Raw genomic sequence first — 25,871 nt, 5'->3', positions numbered from 1 at the left:
GGGTAAAAATTGTTATAGATATAGTTCTTTAATTTTTAACTTATTAGTAGTTTTTATTTTACTAATAATAAATGTATATACTGTTTTCCCCAAATCCTGTCTCTCTTTTATCTGCAAATACCTTCTCTCAACAAGTAGTAATTGTGTGAGGGGTGGAAAGCAAAATTGACCCAGAGCAAAACCACGACACAGAGGATAGTCAAGCTTGGGAACCTAACTCCATGGGACTTCACTGCTTTTTTGAAACTACTGTGGTAAATTTCACAACATTGGTTAAAGCTGCTGGTAGGTTTGAGCTAAGAGAAGAATAAAATTACCCAGTCTCTAGAGCTCACTTTCGAAGCATTACACATTTGTACAGAGGGGCTAGTTCAAGTAACGGCATACAGTTAATATTTATATATAGTCATATTCATTTCTATATAGTCATGCCCAGAGTTATCACAGCTTATATTCTGTGCTACCACAGCTAGCTTTCTACCTATCTTAAGGAATCACACATTTTATAGATGAGCTAATTAGAACTGAAGTGTTTTAAAATATTGTTGCTATTTTCTAGACTCCTCTGTCGAGAAAGCTCGATACAATATTTACAAAAGCCTACTTCACATGCAAAGCTTTCTGAAGAAAACAAAAGAGCATGCCCAAGAGTGATACAATTATTTTAATGTACATTTTGTCCTATCAGAAAGTTCATGGATCTAAGCAAAGAAAGTAAGGAATTATTGCCTGCACTTAACACTAGTGTTTGACTAATATTGTCCATCCAGCAGTTCAGACTAAATTACATATTTGATCCAAAAGAAGGAAGAACTTTTTTTTTTTTGCAGTTTGAAGTAAGAAGTAAGAAGCTACCGGTGATTAGGTGAAAGCATGTTCATGGGAAAAATGTATAGGAATGTATGCCCAAAGATTCATCAATAATTTGTCACATGCTTTAAAATTTCATGACATTGTTTCTGTTACTATTTACGACATCAATACAGCTATTTACAGCTTGTGTCGAAGACAGATACAACCACTGTAACTGTTATGTTAAAAAAATAAGAGTTGATGCAAACTGCAGAAAAGTGACCCAATCAGTCTTCAAATGTGTTTTTTCAATTCTTGTTAATTTCCTGAATTCTTCTTACCCTGAAATACAAAGACCTGAAATATTCTTCTTGCTAAATGAGTCTCATTAGGAATATGATTAATATAGGAAAGAAGTTGCAGTACATTGCTAGGTTAGTTTGATCAATTGGTTGAGCAAGCATAGTCCTCTAGCCAATTTTATAGGCTAAAAGACAGACATTTTTCTCTTAAACTTAACAGACTCCAGCCTCACTGATAAATATATCCAACCATAAGAGATAAGTTATGTGGGAACTCATAAAATACCTAATCTTAATAAGTAGCAAAGGCACCGACACATATCGCATATCTTCAGTGTATGTTCACTTGGTTCTAACTTAAAAACAATATAAGTCCAAAGCCTGTAAAGACCTTTTATTTCATATGAAAACAATTTGAAAGACAAATACTTGCTTGTAAAAAATTAGGAAAATGTGTTGTCTGATTAAAAACTATTCTTCTTACATGTTGTCTTCTTTTTTTTTTTTTTTTTAAGAAGATAAGGTTTCCTTCCAGTTAAGGAAAAACAGATACATAGCACTGGACATCAAATAAAAGTATAATTAAAGGTGGCAGGAATGACTACTTAGTTACTTGCCCTGCTGTCAAGTTTTACTTTACTGTCTCCAAACTGTTGTACTTACAAAATTGCTGGAAAAACTGTATTACTTTATCTAGTAGTAAGTAATATTTGCAGTATTTTAGTTCTTCCATAGTCATGCATCTCTTTTTACCTGGCACTTTGGTTAAAATAAAGCTCTCCTCTGGTTTTTTAATGTAACTTTCCATTTTTACTAGTCCTTTTAAAGGGCATAATCTCTCAGGCAATGGATTTAACTGATTTACTCAATGTTAGACTAGGGGGAAGAAATCCTTGTGTCCCCCAGAGCAGAGACACTTTTAATCAAATATAGCTCATAAATCACATTTACAACTTTCAGAACTCAATCAATAGGACACTTTATAGTCTGTAACAAAATTAACTGGAAAGAAGTAGAAGTAAAAGAGGGATGTTACTAAGGGACCACACACATCTAGGCTCTGCACCCTCTCTGTCTTTAGGGATTAAACTGCCAATTTTAACAATGACTGATTTGCCCCAAAACTCTAATGCATTTATAAGCAATGCATAGTTGGCTGATAATGAAGGATTCTATGAGGCCATAATCAATAGTACCAAAGCACAGTAAGCTTCCTGATCTACTTTACCCTACTTTTGTGACTATTATTAATACTTTTCTCATAAAACTTTAGTTAAAGAGTTTTGTTCTCTTGGGCAGAAGTTTTCATGGCTTTCCTAACTTTGCACAATTAAGTTTCTCTGAAGTAATCTCCAAGTAAGTCACAGAATACCAAGGACTTCTCAGCGCTAATTTAGTTACATGTCTTTCTGAAGTTTAATTTGCATATTTAATATAGCAAATCCTTCATCAAGTGTTTAATTTGTATACATAATACTGAACAGTCTCCTTCTATAAAATGTAGTAAAAATTACCGGGTTACTACCAACTTCAGGTAGGACTGATACATAAGTCAAAATCTAGTTCTATAAATTACTGCTCAAATACCTGCATAACTTCAATTATATATTATATAACTTCCTCATAATTTCTGGAGTATGTAAGAGAAAATAAGAACTTAATCGGCTCACATAAGATACTTCTTCAAAATGTATTGCCTATTTGCATATTCCACTAATGACACAAACATACTGTGTTAATATTTTGTATGAAGATTTATTTGAAGGGTTTTTTTCCATGCAAAAGGCCCCAGAAAATTCTTATGCTGTGTGCTAAGAGAACAAATAATAAAAAAGAATTATCTCGACCTCTTGAAGATCTCATGACAACAACTTTCATGAAATTATAGACAGATGCCTGCAGCTGTTGTATCAATATTCAAACTGAACACATCCTTCAGTGATACCAAAGAGTGCTGGCTAAGTGACTTCTAAGTGGTAGACTACTCAATAGCAAGTTTTCATTCAGATGAAAATTATCTTATCAGACTTTGTTCAGAAAGCTTTGCCTTTCCTTCCTTTTTGAGACATCTGCAGAAACTATTGACAAATATTGGGATGGTTTCAGGTTTTAAAGACAGAAGACTAGAACACACTGAACACACTATACGAGAGCTGTTACCAGGTCTTACAGCATATAAAGGATAAAAATTAGGAACTTGTCATAGTTCTGATTTTAACAAGGAATTTTTCTTTCCCTTCCCCCCTGCTTGTGTGCTCTGTATATGGGCCACCAAGGTGAACAAAACAATCGGCCAGGTCCACTAATGGCCAAGAGATTAGTCCCCTAGACAATGAAGGGGGAGGAGTTGGGGGGAGGCTAGTGTGTGTGGGGCTGGGGAGTCAGCTCAGCTCCCTGTCCGAAGCAGAGCCTGCTGCGGGCTGCAGACACTGCCTGGTTCTTTTCTTTCCTGTCGGAGGGGAGTTTTTACTGCTGCTATCTGCCAGCTGTTGCTGGCTGCAGGCCCTGCTTACAGCGAATCCTAATCAGCTGAAGATTGTGAGTTTTCTTCTATTGGGAGAACTTTCTGTTTTATTGCTATTTTTTTTTCCTTCCCCCTTCCCCACCCCATTCCCTTTCTCCTTTCCCAGTGTGGGAAGGGAAAGGGAACTGAGTTGTTCTTTTTTGGTTTTGGTTTGTTTTTTTTTTTTTTCTTTCCCTCTGACATACCGGGAGGGTATTGTTTTGCCCCATCCCACGCGGCAGTGACCAGGGATCCCACAGCGCCGTTTGGGTCTTTTCTCCTAACTCATCCTCAGCAAAAGACCCTTGTCTCATTTAAACTGGGACAGAACTAGTACTGTTACATTAAAACTTTACATTAAAAAGTATTTCCATTGTTACTTTCAATAACTTAAATGGAAATTTCTTGTAAAGGTAGAAGACAAGAAAAGTTCAATCACAGCTGGGAATTCTTTTTTCTTGTCAAATTGTAAGTGACTTTTAGTACTACAGTTATAAGGAATCATGTTGCCACTGATTTAAAAGAGTTCCATAGGCCAAAAATGTTAAATTAAGGTTCTAGATGTGACTGTTTAAACACTTATGGGTTTAAACACTTATTGTTTTTAATCAAAAGTGCTGATGATTTTACTTAAAAGGAGAATGGGAGGAAGTTGTTTGACACAAATAGAGAAGATGATAGCAGCCAAATAATATTTGATGAAATTTAATGCCAAATTGCTCTATTTCAGTTTTAATAAACTCTCTAGGAAGGAAGGTATCATAGTCTTGCTGGAATCAGAAACCTCCTGAGGTATCTCCATAAGTAATGTGAAAAGTATTCCTTATATTGTAGTCCTACGGCTTTCTGATGGAGAGAAGTGAATCTGTTTGTGCTGTCTGTAAAATTGTTTGTTTATTTATAGAGCTTCTTTGTTTTGTGACCAGAGATTCAGGTGGACTAGTAGGATGTTGAGGAGGGGAGCTGAAAGGATTTGAACTCCAGAAACCAACTGCTTGAATCCCACTTGACATCCATATTTTAGGAACTAAACAAAGCCTAAATATATACACACCTAAGGCTATGTCTTAAAGGCCAAAGTCTTTAAAAGACATGTCATATGGAGCCTTTGATTTCCCACCTATGGTATAAGGAGAGTACATCTGCTAAAGTTTTCTATTATGCTGTTCTGCAGACTTGTGGATGAGTCAAGGCAAATGTCATCTGGCGTTGGGTGATCAGCTTCCAGACAAATCTTCTCTTATAGATGGAGATATGGCATACAATAAAATTATTTATTTATATTCATAGCCAGAGTCTTTTGGAATGTAGCCATATATGACAATATTGACAATGATATACTTCTAGTATTTCAAGAACAGTAATTGGATGGACGTACAGAGGCCTGTCTGCATGATCTTGTGCAGAAAAATACATAGTAATTCAATTTCTACTCAAAGTTGGCAAGGCATGAATCAGATCAGATCTGCAAGGCATGATGCTGCACTAATGCACACAGATGGTAGTAATTTTCCCAAACGTGTGAATTCCTATGCTAATAAAATCACATTATTTATGATTTCTTCACACACTGCTTCAAGACTTCAGTGATTTTTCAGATGAAGTTAGAGCATGACCATCTGTCACTGATCTTAAGGATATGCACAGAGTGGAGCAATCATGCAGCATCTGGTCAAAGTACAATTCAAAAGGCTGATAAAGGATACATAATCAGGAATATAAGTTATCATAATATGAGACAGAAATATAGCAATTTAAGTAACACTTCACTTCACTTGTTAAATAACATGGGGTCTGGATTTTCTTTCAATTGTAAGAGTCTGAAATTGGAGCCAAACCAGATAAACTCTCAACTGAGAGTTTTCTCAAGTGAAATCACATATCAGAGCTACTATGGGTTTATTAATATGTTGAATATATGCTGTGTATCTAACTTGTAAGATGATGTTTTCTCTTGTATGAGCCAATCACCAAGGAAATGTGCACCAAGATAAAGGTTTTTTTTAGTTATGTATACAACTGATTCTAGGAAAGAAAGTGTGTTTATGTAATTACTAGATCGACAGGCATATTTTTCATTCATGACAAATAGGATTTTTTGCCAAATTATGGATACTCTACATACATTAATAGTGCTGATACAGAAAAATGCATCTGTTAAGATCGTTCAGTGCAAATGAGTCCTAAAGTTTCTTTTCTACATTAATGTCTTCAGTTTTAAAATCAAAGTAAGCTTTCCCTTGAGGAAAGAAATTTTCTTCTGGCAAAAAAATGAAGAAAAAAAGTCACAGATAACATATATGTACCTGTTTCAGAGAAACAAAATGAAAGGTTTGTGGTCTGTGAAAAGAAATAATGAATTGAATTGTCTGTAGTTGCTCTTAGATACTACTGGATAGCTGATTAAAGACTCTTGATCAGAAATAGCTGTATCTACAGTCTGATGTTTCCATTCACAAACACTCCCATGAGAATGACTTCATCTATGCTGACTGTCCTATGCTGAGTTAAGGACAGTTAGTTTGGACTATGAAAACACAATCTCCCTCTTGGTGATCTGCTGATCCTTTGCAGAAAAAATGGGTTTGGAACTAACCTTTGTGGAACATGATTGCTGTTAAATACATTTCATTTAATGTGTGAGACCTGACAGATTACTGAACCTGCTATTTTGTTCAGCCTCATGCTCCTTAAGATACTTTATTAGCTTTCAAAGGCAGCTGATACGAATTATCAGACATCTCATGAGTAGGAAAGGATGTAAACAAGGACCTCCTTGAGGCAGCCCTAGAAATTTAAAAAAAACATCTAGATAGAGAATGAACAAGTGAATTATCAATTAGCAAGCAGAATCACATCATTGTGATCCCACAAAAAACCCCCAACAACCAAACAAAAACTATAGAAGGAAGTGCAGCAAGAGCTGTGGTGAGGGAGCAGAAGTCCAAGGTCATACAGTGAGTCTGAGACTACTTCAAGAACATAGGTGAACTTGATTTTTAGTCTCCCATACTATTTAATAATAACATTTTCTCTATCAAGCACTGAACTTGTCAGACTACAATAGAAAAAAAATACGTCCATAACCGGAATATCAGCTTCTTACACAGCATTCATTGAGCTGCTTCTAGTGTCCTGATGTTCCCTCCTTAAACTGCTTCCAGGAATAGGCTTTACTTGGAGGTGGAGGCGAGGATGCTCTTTTCACTTCCTTATCTAATTGTTCTTTCTTTCGTCAAATACATTCTGTGTTGACTGAGAAACAGACACATTCTTTGATTTGTGACAGTTTATTTTACTTTCAGTATATTTGGCTTTGTTATTTCTTCCCCTACACTGAACACTGTTAGTGCAAGTAACTCTTCTAGTATTACCATCCAACAGCTGAACAGTTTCCTTCAGGAAACTAATTCTGCAAAGCTACGTGACATCATGTATCTCCAAAATATATCTCTTTCAAGTCAAACTCTTTCTCTTTATAATCCAACTTGGTGAGGGAATTTTTCTTTGAAACCTTTAATTCAGCTTTATAATCCACTACATATAGCCAAAGAAAACCATTTCTATGGTCTCAGTAGAGTGATTCAGGCCATCTCAGAATATATTCTTCCTCCGTAAATCCTTTTCCCTTTTCCTTTATCCTTATTGTACATCTGATGTGATGTGCAGGGCACTAAGCTAATTTTGGTGGTGGATTCTATTCTCTTCTGTATCCTATAGGTGATGGTCCAGTGGTCACAAAAGAAAGGAAAATAAGCAACAAGCTACTGCAGATTTCCAGAGAAGAGTTTATAGAACCACAAGAAAAACAAGAAGTACAGGCCATAGATTTTGTGGTTAAAGAGAGGATAAATAAAGCACAGTGATTGTTAATGTCAAATTATAACACAAGCATTTGGATATACTTTCTGATATAATCTGGCTGATAAGTGAAGGTATTTAGCTTTTTATTCAAATTCTCCAATTATTTCCTAGCATTGTCTCTTTATGTGACCTATATGCTAAAAAATTTCAACCCCATATTTTCATGGAATTTTTCCATTTCATCTTCACCATATTCTATTATTTTTGAGTGTCACAATGGCTGTCAATTCATTTGTGCCTCATGCTCTTTATGATAATATATTAGCTTTTGTAAGCAGCTGATCTGAATGATCCCACATCCCAGGATTAGAAAAGGAAGCAAATAGGACCTTATAATGCTACAAAGTAAAATACTGATTGGAAAAAAATTACTGGGTTTATTCTACAGATGCTGTTGTCCAAAACCATTAAGGGAAAAAGAAATAATATTTACAAACATTATGAAAATATTTGAAGATTAAATTTTTATCAGTGTTTACTTTCATTGTTATTCTTCTGAGTTGTTTCTTAATAGTTATGCTGCCATAATTTCAGTCTACTATGAAGTTTTCTATTTTCTGCCGGAATAAAAAAACTGAATTATAACATAGAAGACATAAATGGAAGCAACAAAAGAAAAGTTAGGTTGGGATTTTTGTGTTTTGTTTATTTGTTTTTGCCTAAATGATGAAAGAAACTTCACAGTTCAGTTTTTATTCAGTGCTGATAATAACGAAACATTCATGTTCTTTTTAAAAAGAAAAGTTTAAGTAGGACTTGGACTAAATATGCTTGGCTTTCAAATCGTACCCAGATTTGCACCATGACATATTACCAAAAAATAACTGAATTCATATTTTGTTTAATAAGTATTATCTCATTTTCAAAGTTATTGTCTTCATCAGTTATAAATAACCATAGAGAACACTACATATGTGTAGATAGCCCTTTCCATGGCACTGCTTTTCAGCATCTCATTCCCCATTGTGTATGTACACCTGGGGTTGCTCCATCTCAGGTGCAGAATCCAGTGCTTTCCCTCATTGAACTTCATATGGTTGGTGATTGCCCAATCCTATAATTTGTTGAGGTCTCTCTGCAAGGACTCCCTACCCCTAAGGGAGTCAACAGCTCCTCCTAGTTCTGTGTCATCTCCAAATGCACTTAATATCCCTTCCAGTCATGTGTCCAAGACATTTATCAAGATGCTGAAGAGCACAGAGCCTAACATGGAGCCCTGTGGACAGGGTCACCAGAGACCAATCCTAGGGACAGGTCACCAGTCTGATGTTACCACATTCACTATTGCCCTCTGTGCTCGATCCGTGAGCCAATGGCTCACCCAACATATAATGTGTTTATCCAGCTGTGTGCTGTCTGCCTTGTCTGGAAGGATCCTATGAGAGACAGCATTGAGAGTTTTACTGAATCCAGGAAGATTACATCAAGTGGCTTCCCTTGATCAACTAGATGGGTTACCTTGTCATCAAAGGAAATTGGGTTTGATAAGCAGGACTTTCCTCTCATGAAACCGTGCTGGCTGTGACTGATGACTGTGTTATCTTTCAGATGTTTTCCAGTACTTCCCAGGATAATCTTCTCCATAACTTTACCAGGCACTGAAGTGAGACTCAGAGGCCTGTAGTTTCTGGGGTCCTCCTTCTTGCTCATCTTGAAAATTGGGACAATGTTCACCAGTTTCCAGTCAGCTGGGACCTCTTTGAATTCCCAAGACCACTCAAAAATCATTGAGATAAGTTTTGTGATGACATCAGCCAGCTCTTTGAGGATTCTTGGATGAATCCCATCAGGTCCCATACAAGAGAAGACTGAGAGGGGATCTCAGTAATGCACGTAAATATCTCAAACGTGGGTGCCAAGAGGATAGTGCCAGACTTTTTTCAGTGGTGCCCAGTCACAGGACAAGGATCAGTGGCCATGAACTAAAACACATTAAGTTTCAGCTCTACATAGGGAAGAAGTTCTTTATGTTGATGGTGGAAGAACACTGGAACAAGGTACTCTGAGAGGTCATGGTGTCTCCTTCTCTGGAGGCATTCAAAACATCTAGGACCTGTAGGTGACCCTGTCCTGGTAGTAGGGGTTGGACTAGATAGCCTCCAGATGTCTCTTCCAATCATAACTATTCCATGATTCTGTGACAAAGTTGTCAAATACAAGAAGCTGATAAAACCATTTCTATCTTTACACTTGGGCTCAAAGAAAGGAGATGCAGAATCAGTCTCTTTTGTTCCTGTTCACACTGTTCTGGGGGACTGTAACAGGTACAACAAAAACAGGGAGAATAAAGGAATGATAAATGGTGGCAGGAAAAGATATAAAACTATTATGAAGCCAAAATATGTGATATTATATGATTTTTTTTTGTTTCGTACACAAGTAAACAGTAGCATATAAATAGTCTATTTTTGTTTGGGAGAGCAAAGTCAAAAAATAAATGAGGATATAATACCAATATTTTGTGGTCTGTAACATAACATTAAGAAAGAAAAGAAGCAACAGCATTGTTACAGGGTCAGTAAAAAGCATTTCTTTTTATAACAAAGACTCTACTTTTAATGACGTTTCCCAGTATTACAATAGATACCTTCAGCATTTTTATTTTTTTTAGTAGGCAGATACCAATTGTATCTTCTCTTAAAGATTAATGAATCAAGTGTTACAGGAGAAAACACTTTTTGTTAGGATAGCACTTTTTTTAAAGCAGAAAATGAAAATAGCCATGCTATGAGCAAAAAAACAGGGCATAGATAAATGAAGGTATTGCCAAAACTTATAAAAATCCTGATAGCATGCACAGTGACTAAGCCTTATTGATTATTATGAATAAGCTTCACTACTACTCATAGAGTCCTGTATGTTTTTGGCAAGTTGTTCCTGTGAAAAATAACATGCGGCAATATAATAGCATAGTATTAATCTACTGCTTCTGAAACTGTAACAATGCAGCAGAATTTAAGCGTGCCTCTACTGGAGCCAGAAGAAAGAATGAAGAATGTTGCTGTTCTGGAAAGGCTGAAAACATATGATGTATTTTCACAGGTAACAGGAAATGTAGATAACTGCAGGGGTTGGTAAGGTCACATTTGAAACTTCATTTTAGCAACAAAGTAGTAGGCTTCCCCTACTATGATTAACACCTCAAGCTGAAAGAGTTTGTACAAATGTCATTTTTAAAACATTAATTTCCTTCCTCAGAGAGTTTTTATTAGCATTCTTTGTGTCCAAGATTTTTTCTTTATTCTTCTAAGAAACCTTCAGCTGGATTATGTATAATGCCGATGACTACTTTTCTTTATAATTGCTCATTTCATTTTACTTTTCTAGATTTGTACTTCAAAAATATTTTAATTGTTCAGTTGCCCTATCATGCAACCTCACAAACCTGTCCTGTCTGTTGTTAAGTGACACTTTATCCTGTTCCCTCCTCCATGTCTTAAATGTTATCAAATTTTTAGTGTACCTAACATGGACATAAGGTTACCTTCTTAATATAATTAAAACCCAATGTGTTTGTTGATTTGAAAATAAAAAAAATCAGACTTGAATCAGACACATATTGAGCTAATATTTTGGAAAAAAAAGTTCAGTTTTGACACTGTTTCTTTTAAATCTTTTGCCTCCCCAGCATCTCTGGATAAATTTTAGGCCCTGAAGCATCAGTAGCTGGATGATTCATGGGAATGTCCGGGTTTTAAATCTGGGCTGAAATTCTTTCCTTTATTCTCTATTGCAGCCTGGTTAGTCTCCAGAAATGTCAAAAAATGGGAGACAGATTCTGATCATCTAGAAACGAATATTCTCAATTCCTGTCGTAAGTCTCCCTGAATTCATCTTTAAAGGAAGAAATTTATGCAGCTTGATGGAATTCAAAGAGCAATGAATGAAAGGTCCCTTCATACAGCATTTTTTTAACACATGGAAGGCCTTGATTTTCAGCACCTTTTCTGTGCATTAATATTTTTATGAGTGATTTAAAATGTTTTCATACCAAGAACAGAATTAATGTATTATGAATTCCTGTAAAACTCCTATATAGTAATCTCCACAAGCAAAGAGTGTTGTGTAGTGTTTCTACAATGCTCTTAGCTAGACATTCAATGAAGTGCACATGTATTTAGTAGGAATACTCCTATCTTATGGGTTTTTTCCCTATTAAAATAATAACTCCATGATTTAAACCTCAAGCCAACCCACAGTGATAAACATTTTTCACTTTGCAACTGTGCAGAAAAAAAAACCCCAAACCCAACCAACAAAAAAACCAGTAGCATAATTCCTGTTACATGAGAAAATATATGTGAAGAGAGCGGTGTCCAACAAAGACTGGGCTTCTGCCATTAAACTCTAAAAGAAACTTCAAAGGCTGAACTTCACCGCATTGTACGTATTTTCCTTATCTAAATTTTGATTGATTTATGTTCTCTATTTTACTGAAGTTCACCAGTTGCTGAAACAGATTGTAAAAGTGTATAAAAAGAAACTTTCATCTATGATTATTTCCATAAGATAGTATTAAGAATAATGCCATATGTTGGAAAACAGCTTTGGAAGTCAGATGAATCTATAGTTTTCCACTTTGGTAGAAGCTAATAGGATCCTTGCAATTATTTTCTTGATTTTATTTCCCATATTTGCATATTTTCTGTTGCATTCAATATGTAAATGTCTTTTATCAGTTATTTATAATCCTGTGGTTTTATTTTTGCCTTTTGTAGGGCTAAAGAATCCATGAAGGAAAATTCTTGATAGAGGGAAATACAATTCACATGGGAAATTATTTTCATTTGTGCAAGTTCTTGTCTAAAGTATGAATGTAACAGAAAATAGGAATCTGACAGTAATTTGAATATCTATTTGGGCAATGTCTCAACTCTCTGCTCTGTTTGATCATGTATTTAATATTTTCGCTATTTACACTGAAACACAGGGAGACTCTCCGTGCTCCCAAGCTTTATAACCTTTACAGAACTGATGTACACCCATGTAAAATGTAAGTATTGTGCTACTAGGAAGTTTACCTTCTGAATCCTGAATTTCCTGGGTAGCTAAAAATGCTAAATGGCCCAAACATTTTTGTTAGATAATTACTTGCATATTTTATTACCACAAATGATGATTACAAAAATGTAAAGAAACTACAATGGTGGGAAGAGAAACAATAATAGTTTGAGATTTTAAGTGAATGCAAAGACCAGCATTCCATGAAGATCCATGAAAAGGAATGTGTCAGGTACTCTTCATGAGAAGTAATGTGGGTTTTCATGCTTTAGGCCGGGAAACAGCAAAGCCATTTCCTCTGTAACCACATCACATAAGTAGCCAGTGTCCTTCCAAAATGACCAGTCACTCTGGGACATGACACTTTAGTGAGGTTTCTAGAGAATTCTCATGTTCACTTCACTCTCTCAGCTGGCCGAGAATCTTGAGAGCAGTCTGAGAGCAGACCAGCAGCTGCACACCTTGTATCCAGGGAAGAAAAACCCTCTCTGCTTTTAATCACATCTTTCTTGAAAAGAAAATGTCAAGGCAGTAAAATATACTGTTATCCTAACTCAGTAACACAGATGATTTCATTGGTAAGAAGCCCAACTAACTATTGTTTATTTTGTTCTATAAAAGCAAACACAGTCACACAGTCCTCTATGCCTCTTTCTAAAAGGCTGCATAATAAAGCTCAAAAACATTATTTAATACCTCACCTGCTTTATTACATAGTATCTCCTGTGGAAGAACTCAAATGAGTCAAGCTCAGAAAATAAGCATTGCCATATTGCCAGGGGAGACACATCACATTTTTGCAGATGACTCGATTATTAGCAAATTAACACCAACAGAACAAATGGCTACAATTCAGGAGTTACTGAAACAAGGTTTTTCCAGAAAATGCCATAAATGGAGAATTAAAGTAAGGGAAAAAGTAAGTATTTTTCACTTACGTGACAATTAATACCTTCAAACAAAGAATGACTTGAAGGAACTGGGAGATTAACAGCTTAATAGGTAGCAAGCTTTAGAAACAATCAACTTTTATACTGGCATTTTCAAGCAGAAAATGAAGGGAAGAAATCTTGTTACCTGTGAATTCTAAACTCGCCATTATTTCACTTTCTGTCATCTGTTCTTTCCCAAAGTAGGGTTTGTTATCAAATTGTCACAAATCTCCTGAAGATTGTTATGACAAGAAAACTTTCATCCACATTAAAGAAATAGTGATTCAAAAGCCTAATACTAGAAGTGACAAAATTTCACAGGTCTGCTCTACAAGATGAGGAAACTAAGAGTTTTCTACGGCTTTTACAAATTATTTTTTCCCAGAAATGCTTATTCATGGAAGTCTTTATAACAAAAGGCTAGAGCTGTCTCATTTTTAATAAAATCCAAATAAAAGTAAACTTAAAAACAACACTTAAAACCAATACTTAATTATTTTAAATGGCTCATGACTGCATGTGAATACAAGACAGAGGATGTACTAGTAAATTGACAACTATTTAAAACTTTTCTATCATTACTAATTGTTTTCACCATAATCCCTCAAAACAACAAATGCCCAACAGACTCCATAATTTCAGAGAATAGACTTGTAAATATATATATTAAATCTCTGCTCAGTAAGAGAATCCTGTAACACCATATTATACCGTATAGCTGTATATTATACACGATAGCAGTAGACCTTATAGCTGTTCTGAAGCTGGCTGGTTGTGGGTAGATGGCAGTTGCAAACATAAATAACATAGAGTCTGGGACACAAGTTTTTAAGAGTTGGTTAATGCTTTGAAGAGCTCTTTCTGCATGTCAACAGGCTCTTTCTTTTTTGTCATCTTCCCTCTAGGTATAACTAAGGTGTGTCTTAAACTCTCATTTAATTACATTTTTAATCTAGTCTTAATAACCATAGAAAACTGTCACATACCTTTAAAATTTCATTAAGTCCTCTGGAGGGATTTGAGATCTAGGTTGTTTTTCAGTGATAAGCCATTAAATGACCAAACAAGTAACAGAATGGATGGATCCTAATTCAGGGTCTAATGTAGCAGAATACCTGAATCCTTCACATCAAGTACATGAATCACACAGATTCCTTACACTCTTACATTTAAATACATGTAAAGCTTACATGCTGCACCGAATTGGGGACATAATTTCTAAATTAGATGAAAATGTAATATTAATTTGTTTGAAAGCTCATACTGACACTTGCTTTTGAAGCGGTAAATTTCTGCAAAACTGTTCAAGAGGGTGGAAGAAGGATTAGTCAAAAACTACTTCACATCGTCCTTGTGAATCCAGCTGCTCTTCCATCAAAATCCTGCTTTCCTTTGATGTCAAAAATACTTCAGCAAATTAACCCACATTAAAATAAAACGCTGATACATAGTAACTGATAGAACAAGATGGCACTGAATTAGAGATATTTTAGACACCTTCAAAAACTTCTCCACAGTTTTGTGAACTACATGGTAAATCCTGGTGATTATGCAGCTAATACAATTACTCAGAGACACAAGTTACACTTCACAAGGTTTGCCTGGTCCGATATCAAAGTGCAAGATTATATCCACAAGTGAAAGCGCAGAGAAGAAAATAAGTTTGTATAATTCATTTTTGCATTGCTTACCAAAATAGTACTTCTGTTGAATTCTATTGAATGAAGTAAAATATATGGGAATGTTTAGCTATTTCTTGTGAAATTGCAACTAGTGTACCAAAGCCAGCACACAAAGTTATTTAACTTCTGACTAAATCCTTGGTCTTAACTAGCCTACTGTGTTCTGGATTTTAAAAATCATTCTCTAAAAAAAAAGATATTAAGTCTGAAGGGAAAACAATACTTTTTTGCAAAGCTAGCCCAAACACTAGAGAGTTCATGTGGAAGTCTTAGACACATGAATACAATTTGTGGGACATCAATAGGTATCTCCTCTGTTTAGATATTGGCTGAGGTTAATGACATGAAAGTAATTACTGAAGTGTATACATATCTCTAAACACTTCTTTTTTTTTTTCTGCTCACAAAGTCCTAAAAGGTATGAATCATTTTGAAGGAGGACAAAATGAGTGAAAGAACATTAGAACTCTGGAAAACTAGAGGTTTTGGAGTAACAGCATCCTGTTTTAGATTTCTGGGCACCTCAAACTGAGACTGGAATGTGAAGATGAAAGCACAACTGTCCTTCCTCACCCACAATTCTTTATGTCATTCCCACTTGCTCACTTTTCTTGTTGATGGACAATGTCACAAACTTGTTTTAAATCACACATGCACAGAATAAATATTATTAAGAAGAACAATAGATCTACTGGAGATGTGAGATTGTTCTAAATATGTCTGAAATCACAGGAACTGGACCAATTACATTTCTCTTCAAAGCCAAACGTAATATCAAACATAAAGACAACACCCTTCCCCCCCCCGACTTGTCTGAGATAAATGATACTAGTCGATGACACAATGTTTGAAATCTTAAGTTAGGAACAATGTCTAGAAAAGCTGCTATAAAAGAAACATCTAATGCTCAGGGTGATATTATCAAGTATTACTCAACAAATCAGGAATTCAACAAGTGTGTCCCAAGGAACAAATGTAGCAAAGCCTCTAGGTGTGACTGTTCCAACATAAATGCCTGTAACATCCTTCCATTTTACTGCTGCTTTTACAGCTTTGTCAAAGGAGTTGACCTTTAAGTAATGTACAGAATATACACGGGCAACATATCAAATGAAACAGATTTCCTGTTTTTAACACATGACATTTAAATACTCTTTTTATTGAACAATTTATAAAACTTTTACAGAATACTAAAAATTTTGGAGACTTTTAAAATGTTAATGCTATAATTAACAGTCAGGGACCTGTCTTGCACATGCAAGACAGTGATATTCCAAACCTATCGTTATGAACATTATAGTAATAGACAACCATCTGCTTTCAAGCTAATGCAGAAGCATTGCATTTTTTCCACTTATATAGGAATTTTGCAGTGAAGCAGATAAAATAGCTTAGCTGATAAAAAATGATACATTTCATGTTAAAGCTTATTTACACAGAAAGGAGAAAGAGAAAAGGATAGTACAGATTATACTATCTACCCTTCATTGTATTACTTATCTACAAAATACTTCCTTACTATTGTATGGCCCAGCAGTCACTACTGAGTAATGAAGTTTAATTTTATATGGGAAGCAGGTTTTCTATGTGGATTTAAAAAAAGAGATTTTAAAACAAACCTTGTACTAACTGCTAAATTCCAAGTAACTTTGGTAATTATTAGTAAAAGATTTAGTAAAATAGTAAAATTACTGGTAAAATTATTAGTAAAATTAGTAAAAATAAACCAAACCAAAAAAGAACACCAGTGTTTCCAGGCTTCTGCTGAGCAGGGCTCCCACAGTATCAGTACTGTCTCCCAACATTCCTCCCACCCCATCTGGAGGCTGGGGGTGGGCAAGATCCTGGGAGGGGACACAACTAGACCAGCTGACCGAAATTAACCAAAGGGCTATTCCATACTATAGGACATCAGATCTAAAACCTCTCTTTTTTTCCCTTTGTTTATGTGCCTGTAAACTTTCACTTTTGTTTTAATAAACAGATAGCTGCAGCTTGAACTTTGCAAATGCACTGATTTGTATACATACTTTTCTATTTCCTAAGAAAAATGGAGATAGACTTCTATATTTCAAAACTGTCATTTAGAGATATTTCAGAGGTATCTGATTGTTTAGAGTAAGTACATTGTGTATGGCTTGGCCATATAAAATAGCTTGGCCCTCATATGACAGTTGTGACTTGAACATATTTCTTGTAAGGGTAGAACAACCTGCTGGAGTTTATTAGCCAAGGAACAACTGAGTAGAAAAAAGAAAAATGCAATATTGCATTTATAAAACACTATCGAGTTAAAACACTTGAGATAATGACATTCACTTGCTTTCACTCTAGAAGGTGGTCTTATAGACTGTTAGAAACATAAGGAACTAAGTGGTGTTTCTCACTCTGGAAACAAAACAAGCAAATGCACACATTCTAGTGAAGCCAAGATATAGTCTCATGCTTTTAATTTGCTCTTTAGGTACTTGTAATTCTGTCATATCTTTATGTATGATTTTTGAAGCAAGGTCACAGAAAGAGAGAGAAGGGGACCCCTTCATTTACACACATAAGATAAATTTGAAAAATTTACTTGGAAATGTAGTTGGAAGTAAACTCATCCCATAGTATGAACTCAGCAGGCTTGCACTGGTTAATCTTCAAAAGATAAAATGGCTTAAAAATGCTGTTTTTGAATGAACAACTCAAAAGTAGCTATTTCAGTCAATGAACCAGGAGGTACTTTCTCCTCTGTGGCACAGGGAGTAAATACCCAGCCCAAATAAGGATTCAAACACAGGTTATGTAAGTTTTCATTAAAAACACCAAACCACAGAAGATTCCTGGAGATTGACAGATCAGAAGGTCAGAAGAAAACAACAATCAGACACTGATGGAAGGAACCAGTGAAGTCCGGACAAAGTGTCACCTGGATAGAGTGGTTGTGCACACGTAGTGATATGGCCTATTACCACAGGATGTCTATCAAACTCCTATTTAAATTTAATATTGCTTATTTCTGCCATAACCCTTGGAAAAAGCAAAAAACTTGCTTACATCCAAAATACCAGAGATGATGCTGTAATAAAGAATGCCAAGTGCATTCTTTGGAACACAAAAGGGTATTCTGGCACATAAAAGGTGTGTAAATAAATAAAACACTTTATTGAAACATTGAAAATACTTCATTGAATCACACACTGAATGGTAATTAAATGTTTGATGTAAATACACCTTTTTCAGTTCTATTACCTTATGTTACAGTTTCCACAGCTACAGTGTGTTGAAAGCAAGTGCAAAGAGTATGCCCAGAGATCAAACATGTAGAAGATACTCATAGAATTCAATGTAAAACACTGACAGTTTGAAAATATATGATTAAATTTATTTTAAACTTGGGAAAGGCTGAATGATAAAATAGTCTCTGATATCTAAGCAACACGACAAATTTTTTTTTTTGAGCTGACAGTCAGTGATTGCTTTCACATATAGGGAGTGCAATGACCTATTTTTAGGCAATAATACAAGGTGATGTTAACTCAGCTATACTGGCAGTCTGGCAAGGGCATTTTTAACTCTAGTTGCTTTTAGTTCATACCACGGGAAGTTCATTAGGAGGGTGATATAGTTATATAATCATAATCTAGACAATTTTTTTGTTCTTTTCTTGTACACCAGGAATTTAATGCTATGAGAATTATCTATTGTAATTTATAACCCATGGTACCTTAAAAGCTAAAGCAGTTTTTGAAACCAGCTATAGAATTTGTTCTAAAAAGAACATTCTGAAAAGCAGTAATGCAAAGCAATTACAATTACAAAACAGAAATATTGATCAGTTTGTCTTATAGACTTGACTCTTTTTACAAAGAAACCAAAATTGTTCAAAGAATTACTTTTCATTCAAATTCTAATTAAAATACCTTCATTTGACTAATCTGTGCTTTATGAGCAGCAGTAGTAGAATAGAAGTATGAATGAGCTACAGAGTAAAAAAAGTCTTTTTGAACAAAGGACCAGGCATTGTGATGAATAGAACTCAATCCATAGAAATGGAAAACATATAATCTTTTGAGGAAATCTTCTCCTTGTTTTCATAAGTTAACTTTCTTCTGTTCCAGAAATACTACATTGAAAAACTTGCATTAAAACTGTGGACAACAATTTGCACAAATAATGCATTATTTTTTCCCCTTAAGTCTGCAACTCTTGGAAGTGTGCCTGACATATCTTACACTGTAAATAAGTACTATTAGAATTACCTCAATGAATCTTCTCCTCAGTTACCAACAGTAACTAGGATGAAAAACAGAGAAACATGATGATCATTAGCTCTTCCCCTTTTCTACCTCCAAAGAAGCATACAACCTGCATTTCAGAGCTAATTGAGAAAAAATTAATCACAACTACCTTTTTCACAGAATCGACCAGTGAAGTGCAGTGGGCAGTCACACTGAAACGAGATGGCCCCAGTAGGCAGAGAGAGAGGATGGCAAGTCCCTCCATTACGGCACAGTCCTTCCTGGCATACAGATGGCAATTCAGAGGAAATCTGAGGGGGCGCAACTGGTTCAGGCAACTGAGGCACATCAGAAGAAACCACAGGGAACACTGTTGAGAGATGTGTGGGCACAGGAATTCTGAAAGGAGAGACAACATATCAAAACAAAGCAAATCATGAGATCTAATTTTGCTACTACACTTAAGCTTCAATTAATAACTCTATGTGGGGTTTTATTTGGAAATTCAGACTATAGTCAAGAAAATGTGAGTACATGAGGAGCTCCCAAATTAATTCCCCATCCTGAAATCTAGCAAAACCACAGTGAAAGTATTTTTTCCTGTACGGGAGCAAGAAATAACTTCCATGCATATGGCACTGTTTGTATGTGCTCTCATAATTCATTTTTGGTGGATATCAACAATGGATTGATAAATAAATACAGCCTTCACCTGTTTTTCAACTCCGCTTATTACTGCTTTCTGTCTCTTCTAGAGAGCCAAACTATGACTCACTAAACCCAAACAAATGTAAGGCTACCAGTTTACCAAACAGAACAATTTACGTGCGTCACACAAATTACTATGATGAGGGTAAAGCAAAAGGAATCAAAAGTCACAAGAAGATTCATGACGACTTAGTGTTTTCAGTTTAGAAAGTGTTCTCACTACATTTTACGTAAGAGATAGCTGTTCTTCTTTGATTTTCTGAAGTCCAAGGGGTTCATATTTTTTCCAGAGAGCAACTTCTAATTCTGTCCTGCTGAGAACTTGCAGATAAAAGGTTTGAAACTTAAAGAAAATAAGTGACTTCCTGGATTTTTATGAATAGAATAAGAACATTTCCATTTATGTGAAAAAAAAAATAAAAGAAATTGCTGGTTTTATAGCAATACTTTTCTCCTAGGGGAAATAACTAACGTGATTTTCATATAGGCTATTCCATTTAGAGCAGCAATAAGAGGGCACTAATGTGTGTATTATATTCTACCAGGCTAGCACAGCAAATAAAAAATGCCTAGTTACCTGCTGCTGAGATTAAAACATTGATTTAAAAAAATTTAAACAAAAATATTGATTTTCTCCCCAATCATAACCTAAATGTTATATAAAATGTGAACTAACAGTGGGTTTACATAAAGATTCAGCCATTTAAAGGAGAAATTTAGTGGGATCAATTAGTGGTATTTGGGATTGATTTTTCTGTTACTCCTGGAAAAAAAAAATCAATAAAAACTACATGAAACTTGGGGAATAAACAGGGCATATACACTAAGCTTTTGCTACTAGCTATCAGAGAGATCATTTTTCTAATGACAGATAATCCTATACATGACCAATGCAAAATTTGCTCCTCTGAACATGGTCACAGCAACTGTCAGGGCTAAAATGTTGAACAAGAGGGAGAGCTCTCTGACTGGCAAGTTGTGCATTCTTGTGTCCACTGGAAGCACTGACTTCCAGCTGCGAAAGTTTCACATTCCCTTTCTGATGAGAAACTACTATTTTTTTTCTTAAGTAGAGTCACAGCAGTGTGCTTTAAATGAAATTTTATGAGGGCAAGTAATGCAGCCTTGCTTTATTTTTTGGTTGACATTCTAATCCGCAGAGAAGAAAGAAAGGAAAGCTCCTTGGTAGGCTGATTTCTCCCCGGTTCATTTGCTAATTTTTCACAGGATGTCAGCCTTTGCAGTGCTGTTCTGGATGTTTTGCTTCTCGATGGTGCCTGACTGTGTACGTGCCAGCACTGCTTCCAGGCACCCTGCAGCTTGCTGCCTTACTACAAAAGCAGGACGAGTTTGCTGGGGCTGGTTAGCTGGGCAAACATCTGCAGCTGCACTCACAAGCCATTCAAGCTGCTGCTGTGAATAAGCAATGACCTCAGCTCAATGAATTTTAACTAAAACACTATTTGAATAAAGAGCTGGGAAGTGTTTAAAGTAAAATCGTACTTGAGGTGTTAAAAGTTTTGACAAAGTGTAACAAAAATATATCAAGCAAAATTTGATTCACTGTTACTACACAACAAGGCCACAATTTTATGACTGTGGTGTTTTGGTTTTTTTTGGTTTTATTTTTTTTGTTGTTGTTTTGTTTTGTTTTGTTTTGTTTTTTAATCTTTTCAGTTTCCCAGCCTGTCATTGCCTCTCAGGTCAATAATGCACACAAATATATTCTAACTTGCTTCAAGCAACAACACATTGTTTTTCCTCTTAAAATGAACTCCAAAAGTTGAGTTTTAAAGGCCTGCAAGCCTGTGTTTTGTAGCTAAGTGCACGTAACCTTGAAATGCTTGTCTAAACATAGACATTTGTGCAATTTGAAGTCTTGTTTATTTTATATTACATTGCTTGCCACTCAAGCAGATGTATGATGAACTGAATGGCAGGAATCATCACTTAGGGATCATGCATAATGCTATGTTGTTAAACCTAAAGCACACATACCCAAACCAACTGTGCTTCTCTCTGCCCTACACTCTCGTCTATGAAATAAGAGCCTGAAACTATTAGTGTGGCACTGCAGCTTAAAAAGTTAACAAACCATCTGGGATGCCCCAGCTGTGCACTGGCCTGGCAGTGAGGGACTCAGCCTTGATGGGGACTCAACTGGGTGTTGCTGGTTTAACCCCTGCACTGGCACCAGTCACCAGGGCCAAGACAGCTGTTCAGCCCAAAGGAAGGAAGACTTTGGTGAATCTTGTCTATTTGCATAAATACCTGAGTGGGGAGGGAAGTGGAAAAGATAGAGCCAGACTCTTCTTGCTGGTGGCCAGTGAAAGGACACGCAGCAATGAGGATGTGGTAATGGACACAAACTAAAATGCAAGAAATTCCACCTAAACATAAGAAAACGGGTTTTTTTCCTCCAGAGGGATCTATCTGTATAATGGACTTGAAACTGACTGAGACCTGCAAAGAGAGACTACTTGTCCCTCAAGTAATTCACTATCAGGCTGATGGCAGCTGTGTCTACAGAAGCACTCTGACATTTCCCATGAAGCAGGCTGACGAGACATGCAGTGACACGGGAGTCCCAGTGATATGATAACATCTCCATTGCCTATATCTTCTGGTACTTACACACTTAACATTTTATTACTGGAGTAATGGATTTAGCCTTATCTGATATGAGTGTGATAAGGAAGTTTGTATTTTTAACTTGTCAATAAAGTAGTTGGGGCTGGAAATCAACAGCTTTTATTTGCAATTTTTTTCAAAGAAAAAGTGTTCATATGCCATTTTTCTTAGGTTGTGCCAGAATATTAATTTAAGTAAATGTTTTAGAATTTGCCAAATGAAAGATTTTCAAAAGCATTAATGGTAGAATATAATTTCAAACCTTATGAATCTGAAAACAACTGCACTTCATGGAAATGTTGACTTAAACAGGAATAAAAACCTAGTACCTTGCATGTAATTTGGCAAGAATGAATAAAGCCTTTTACAGGCTGTTTATTTCACTGTTCACAAACATGGCAAGCAGAGTACTTTAAATAGCATCTCAGTGATCTCAGTGAATCCACAGTATATCTCTGCACTTTTCCTCCTGGAGAAACCATTTACATCATTTGACACAGTAACTGTGAAAACAATTTAAGAGATTACCAGATATGGATTATTTATATTCAGCAGTTTATATGTGAATCTGATTTCCTCATTAGTCTTTTGTTTGATTTAGAAGAATCAGGGTTCTGTTTTCCTAATAGAAATACGCTTAGGCATCTCTTAAAAAAAAAATTAAATCCTCAATGTATGTTCCAGACTGTGAGCCAAACTTTTGCCTCCTACTAGACACAACATTTGGTAGCAGAACTCAGTGATACTGCAGTTGCAGCTTTTCATTTAAAAATTCATAATTGGTAGAGCACTATTATTTGCCATTGCTTTTTACACACAGCATCTCATTTAATGGTGCAAACTCTTAGCAGTGCAAATAATACGTTGGATCTACACTACAGCTGAGGATGTGAGAATACAATTAACAGCCATAATGAAGTTTATGAAAGCTCTGTTTACAAACACGAAGAAATACTTATAAGTTCCAGAATGTACAGCAGTGGGAAGAAATGTCAGTTATGGAAAGACACGTGAAAGGGGAAAGAGGAAAAGGAAATACTTGTACTAAGAGACATATTTCTGTTTGCTTTGAAGTACATAGATTCCATAAACTTTGCAAGGGATAAATAAACTAATGTGGCACAGAATTTGCAGCAAAAATAATTTATGTTGAAAGTTTCATAGCAAAAACCTTTCTAAACAAGGCAATTAAGTGAGTGTTCCTTAGACAAAACATCCTCAGTCCCTAAGTTTAGGACATGACTAACAACAGTTTTGCTAAAACTGAAGAACTGAATTTCTGTACCAAATCCTATCATATTTTCACTTGGTTTGCTTGGAGAAATGCTTAAGTATTGAATATTTCAGTTCTTCACACTGATCTTTACTTAGGTGTGGTTTTGCTATTTCACAGACTTTCCCATCCTCCTTTTTAAGTCCACCTTGACCTTCTGTCATCCAAACATTAAACTCAAAAAAGGAAAGCAGTCAAACTACTGAACATGGAATGGACTAATGTGCAAATCTTGCTTACACAATCTCAAATCTGTCTGAACTTCAACTTTCTCTTTACATTTAGTCAATAATCACAGTTAGAAAACCTCTTCCTAGTTTCATCTTAGCTGCTGTTTAGAAAAAGAGCACTTGAAAGGCCTGAGTACTGCATTTTTTGTTGATTTATGCAACTACTTTTGTTTCTTAAAAGTAGTGGTTTTGAAAGGGAAAAATACTTTCATTCCCTGATTCCTCCTTGAGGATTCTTTCAGCAGATGAAAAATATAATTTTTTTTTTACATGATTCTGTACTCATCCTTCTGAAAAGACTCTACAAGATTAGAAAATAATCATTCTGTCCCAGTCCTAAATGGCTGAGTAAATTGTACTGGGTAAATTTGGTTTCTGTTACAGAGGTGCTATGACAGTTATCTCAAAAATCACAATTCCAGAATGGATTCACTACTGTTCACCAAAGATTCTATCTAGCTTCAAGGAGTAAAGAGATTCTTCCACCTCACTGACACCATCCATAATTTTGACTTCAAAATGCATAATCTACTTATGCAATATTATGTGCTACATTTCCATGGGAATCACTTCTAGATACTGAATATGCAATTGGTTTTCTAAGCAATAATTCATTCAGACAAGACTTCTGTACTGTAGTTTTTGGGACTGTAGTAGCCAAACCTTTGGTCTTTGTCCACAGTGAATATTCTCCAGATAGCTAGTGCCCTGCTCTGATCAAAAAAATAAAACACCAAAAAACCAAAACCAAAACAAACACACACAAACCCCCCCAAAAAAACCAAAAAAACAAAACCAAAACCACCAAAACTGAAATGTTTTTTGAAAAAGTGCAAATCTGTAGTTAGGTAAATGTTCTAACCCAAGGAATGGGGAACTGTATGTGAAAAATTCTCCTTTCTCCATTCTACCCAACCAATGCTTATTTCATGTAGGACAGAACAGAAAAATGGACTGGTTTGGGGAGTTCTTGCAGCAGTTGTGGAAGCAGACTGGCATGTTTATAATTCCACTAAGCTGAAGACAGAACTGAAGTTAATAATCTGGTAAATAGAAGAGTGCCCTTACTGATCTGAAGAATAAAACCAGAAAGAAGGTATGTACCACCAGTGGACATGTCTTCCACAGTCTCATCTCAATTTCTTCTGGTAATGTTTAGGAGATACTGCCCTCTGGGAGATACATTTATGAAACAGAGGCATTCTTAGACTGTAAGAAGAGTGAGGGGGACTCTCAAGAGAATCAAGGTTTGTCAGGCTGGAATTTCAATGCACCTTGATTACATCACAGATAAAATACAATTTTGAGAGTACATGCTTTGTTTTTAGATGTCTCACACAAGAACAGTTCAGACACTAAAATAATTTTTACAGATAGATTGCCTTACTTCTTTTAACATTAGTTTCCCATATGATGAAAATAGTTCTTGCCTACTTAATCAAAGTAGAGGAGGCCTACATTGGTGCTGTGAAGAATTAATTTTCTTCACAGTAGCAACCACAGCCTCACTGAAGTTGGAAGGGACCCACAAGGATCATTGAGTCCAACTCCTGGCCCTGCATAGGACCACCCCCAAGAGTCACAACATGTGCCTGAGTATCTTTCAAACACCTCTTGAATTCTATCAGGCTTAGTGTTGAAACCACTTCCCTGGGGAGCCTGTTCCAGTGCCCAACCACCCTCTGGGTGAAGAATCTTCTAATATCCAACTTAAACCTCCTCTGACACAA

General features: G+C 35.7%; 1 protein-coding gene across 1 annotated transcript in view; it reads right to left on the bottom strand.

Annotated features, from left to right (window-relative positions):
- Positions 1 to 25,871, bottom strand: part of LOC114059280 (protein eyes shut homolog) — a gene marked incomplete at its 3' end in the record, with an annotated part of 607,760 nt that overhangs the window by 35,521 nt on the left and 546,368 nt on the right. The window contains exon 36 of the mRNA XM_027887535.1: positions 19,469 to 19,698. Within this exon, the coding sequence (XP_027743336.1) occupies positions 19,469 to 19,698 (230 nt within the window). The remainder of the gene's footprint in view (positions 1 to 19,468; positions 19,699 to 25,871) is intronic.

Source organism: Empidonax traillii, unplaced genomic scaffold (assembly GCF_003031625.1).
Source record: "Empidonax traillii isolate 1590-97213 ecotype Southwest subspecies unplaced genomic scaffold, ASM303162v1 scaffold214:size757588, whole genome shotgun sequence".
NCBI lineage: Eukaryota > Metazoa > Chordata > Aves > Passeriformes > Tyrannidae > Empidonax > Empidonax traillii.
Note: the sequence above shows the minus strand (reverse complement) of the source record. Positions and strands in the feature narration are given on the sequence as shown.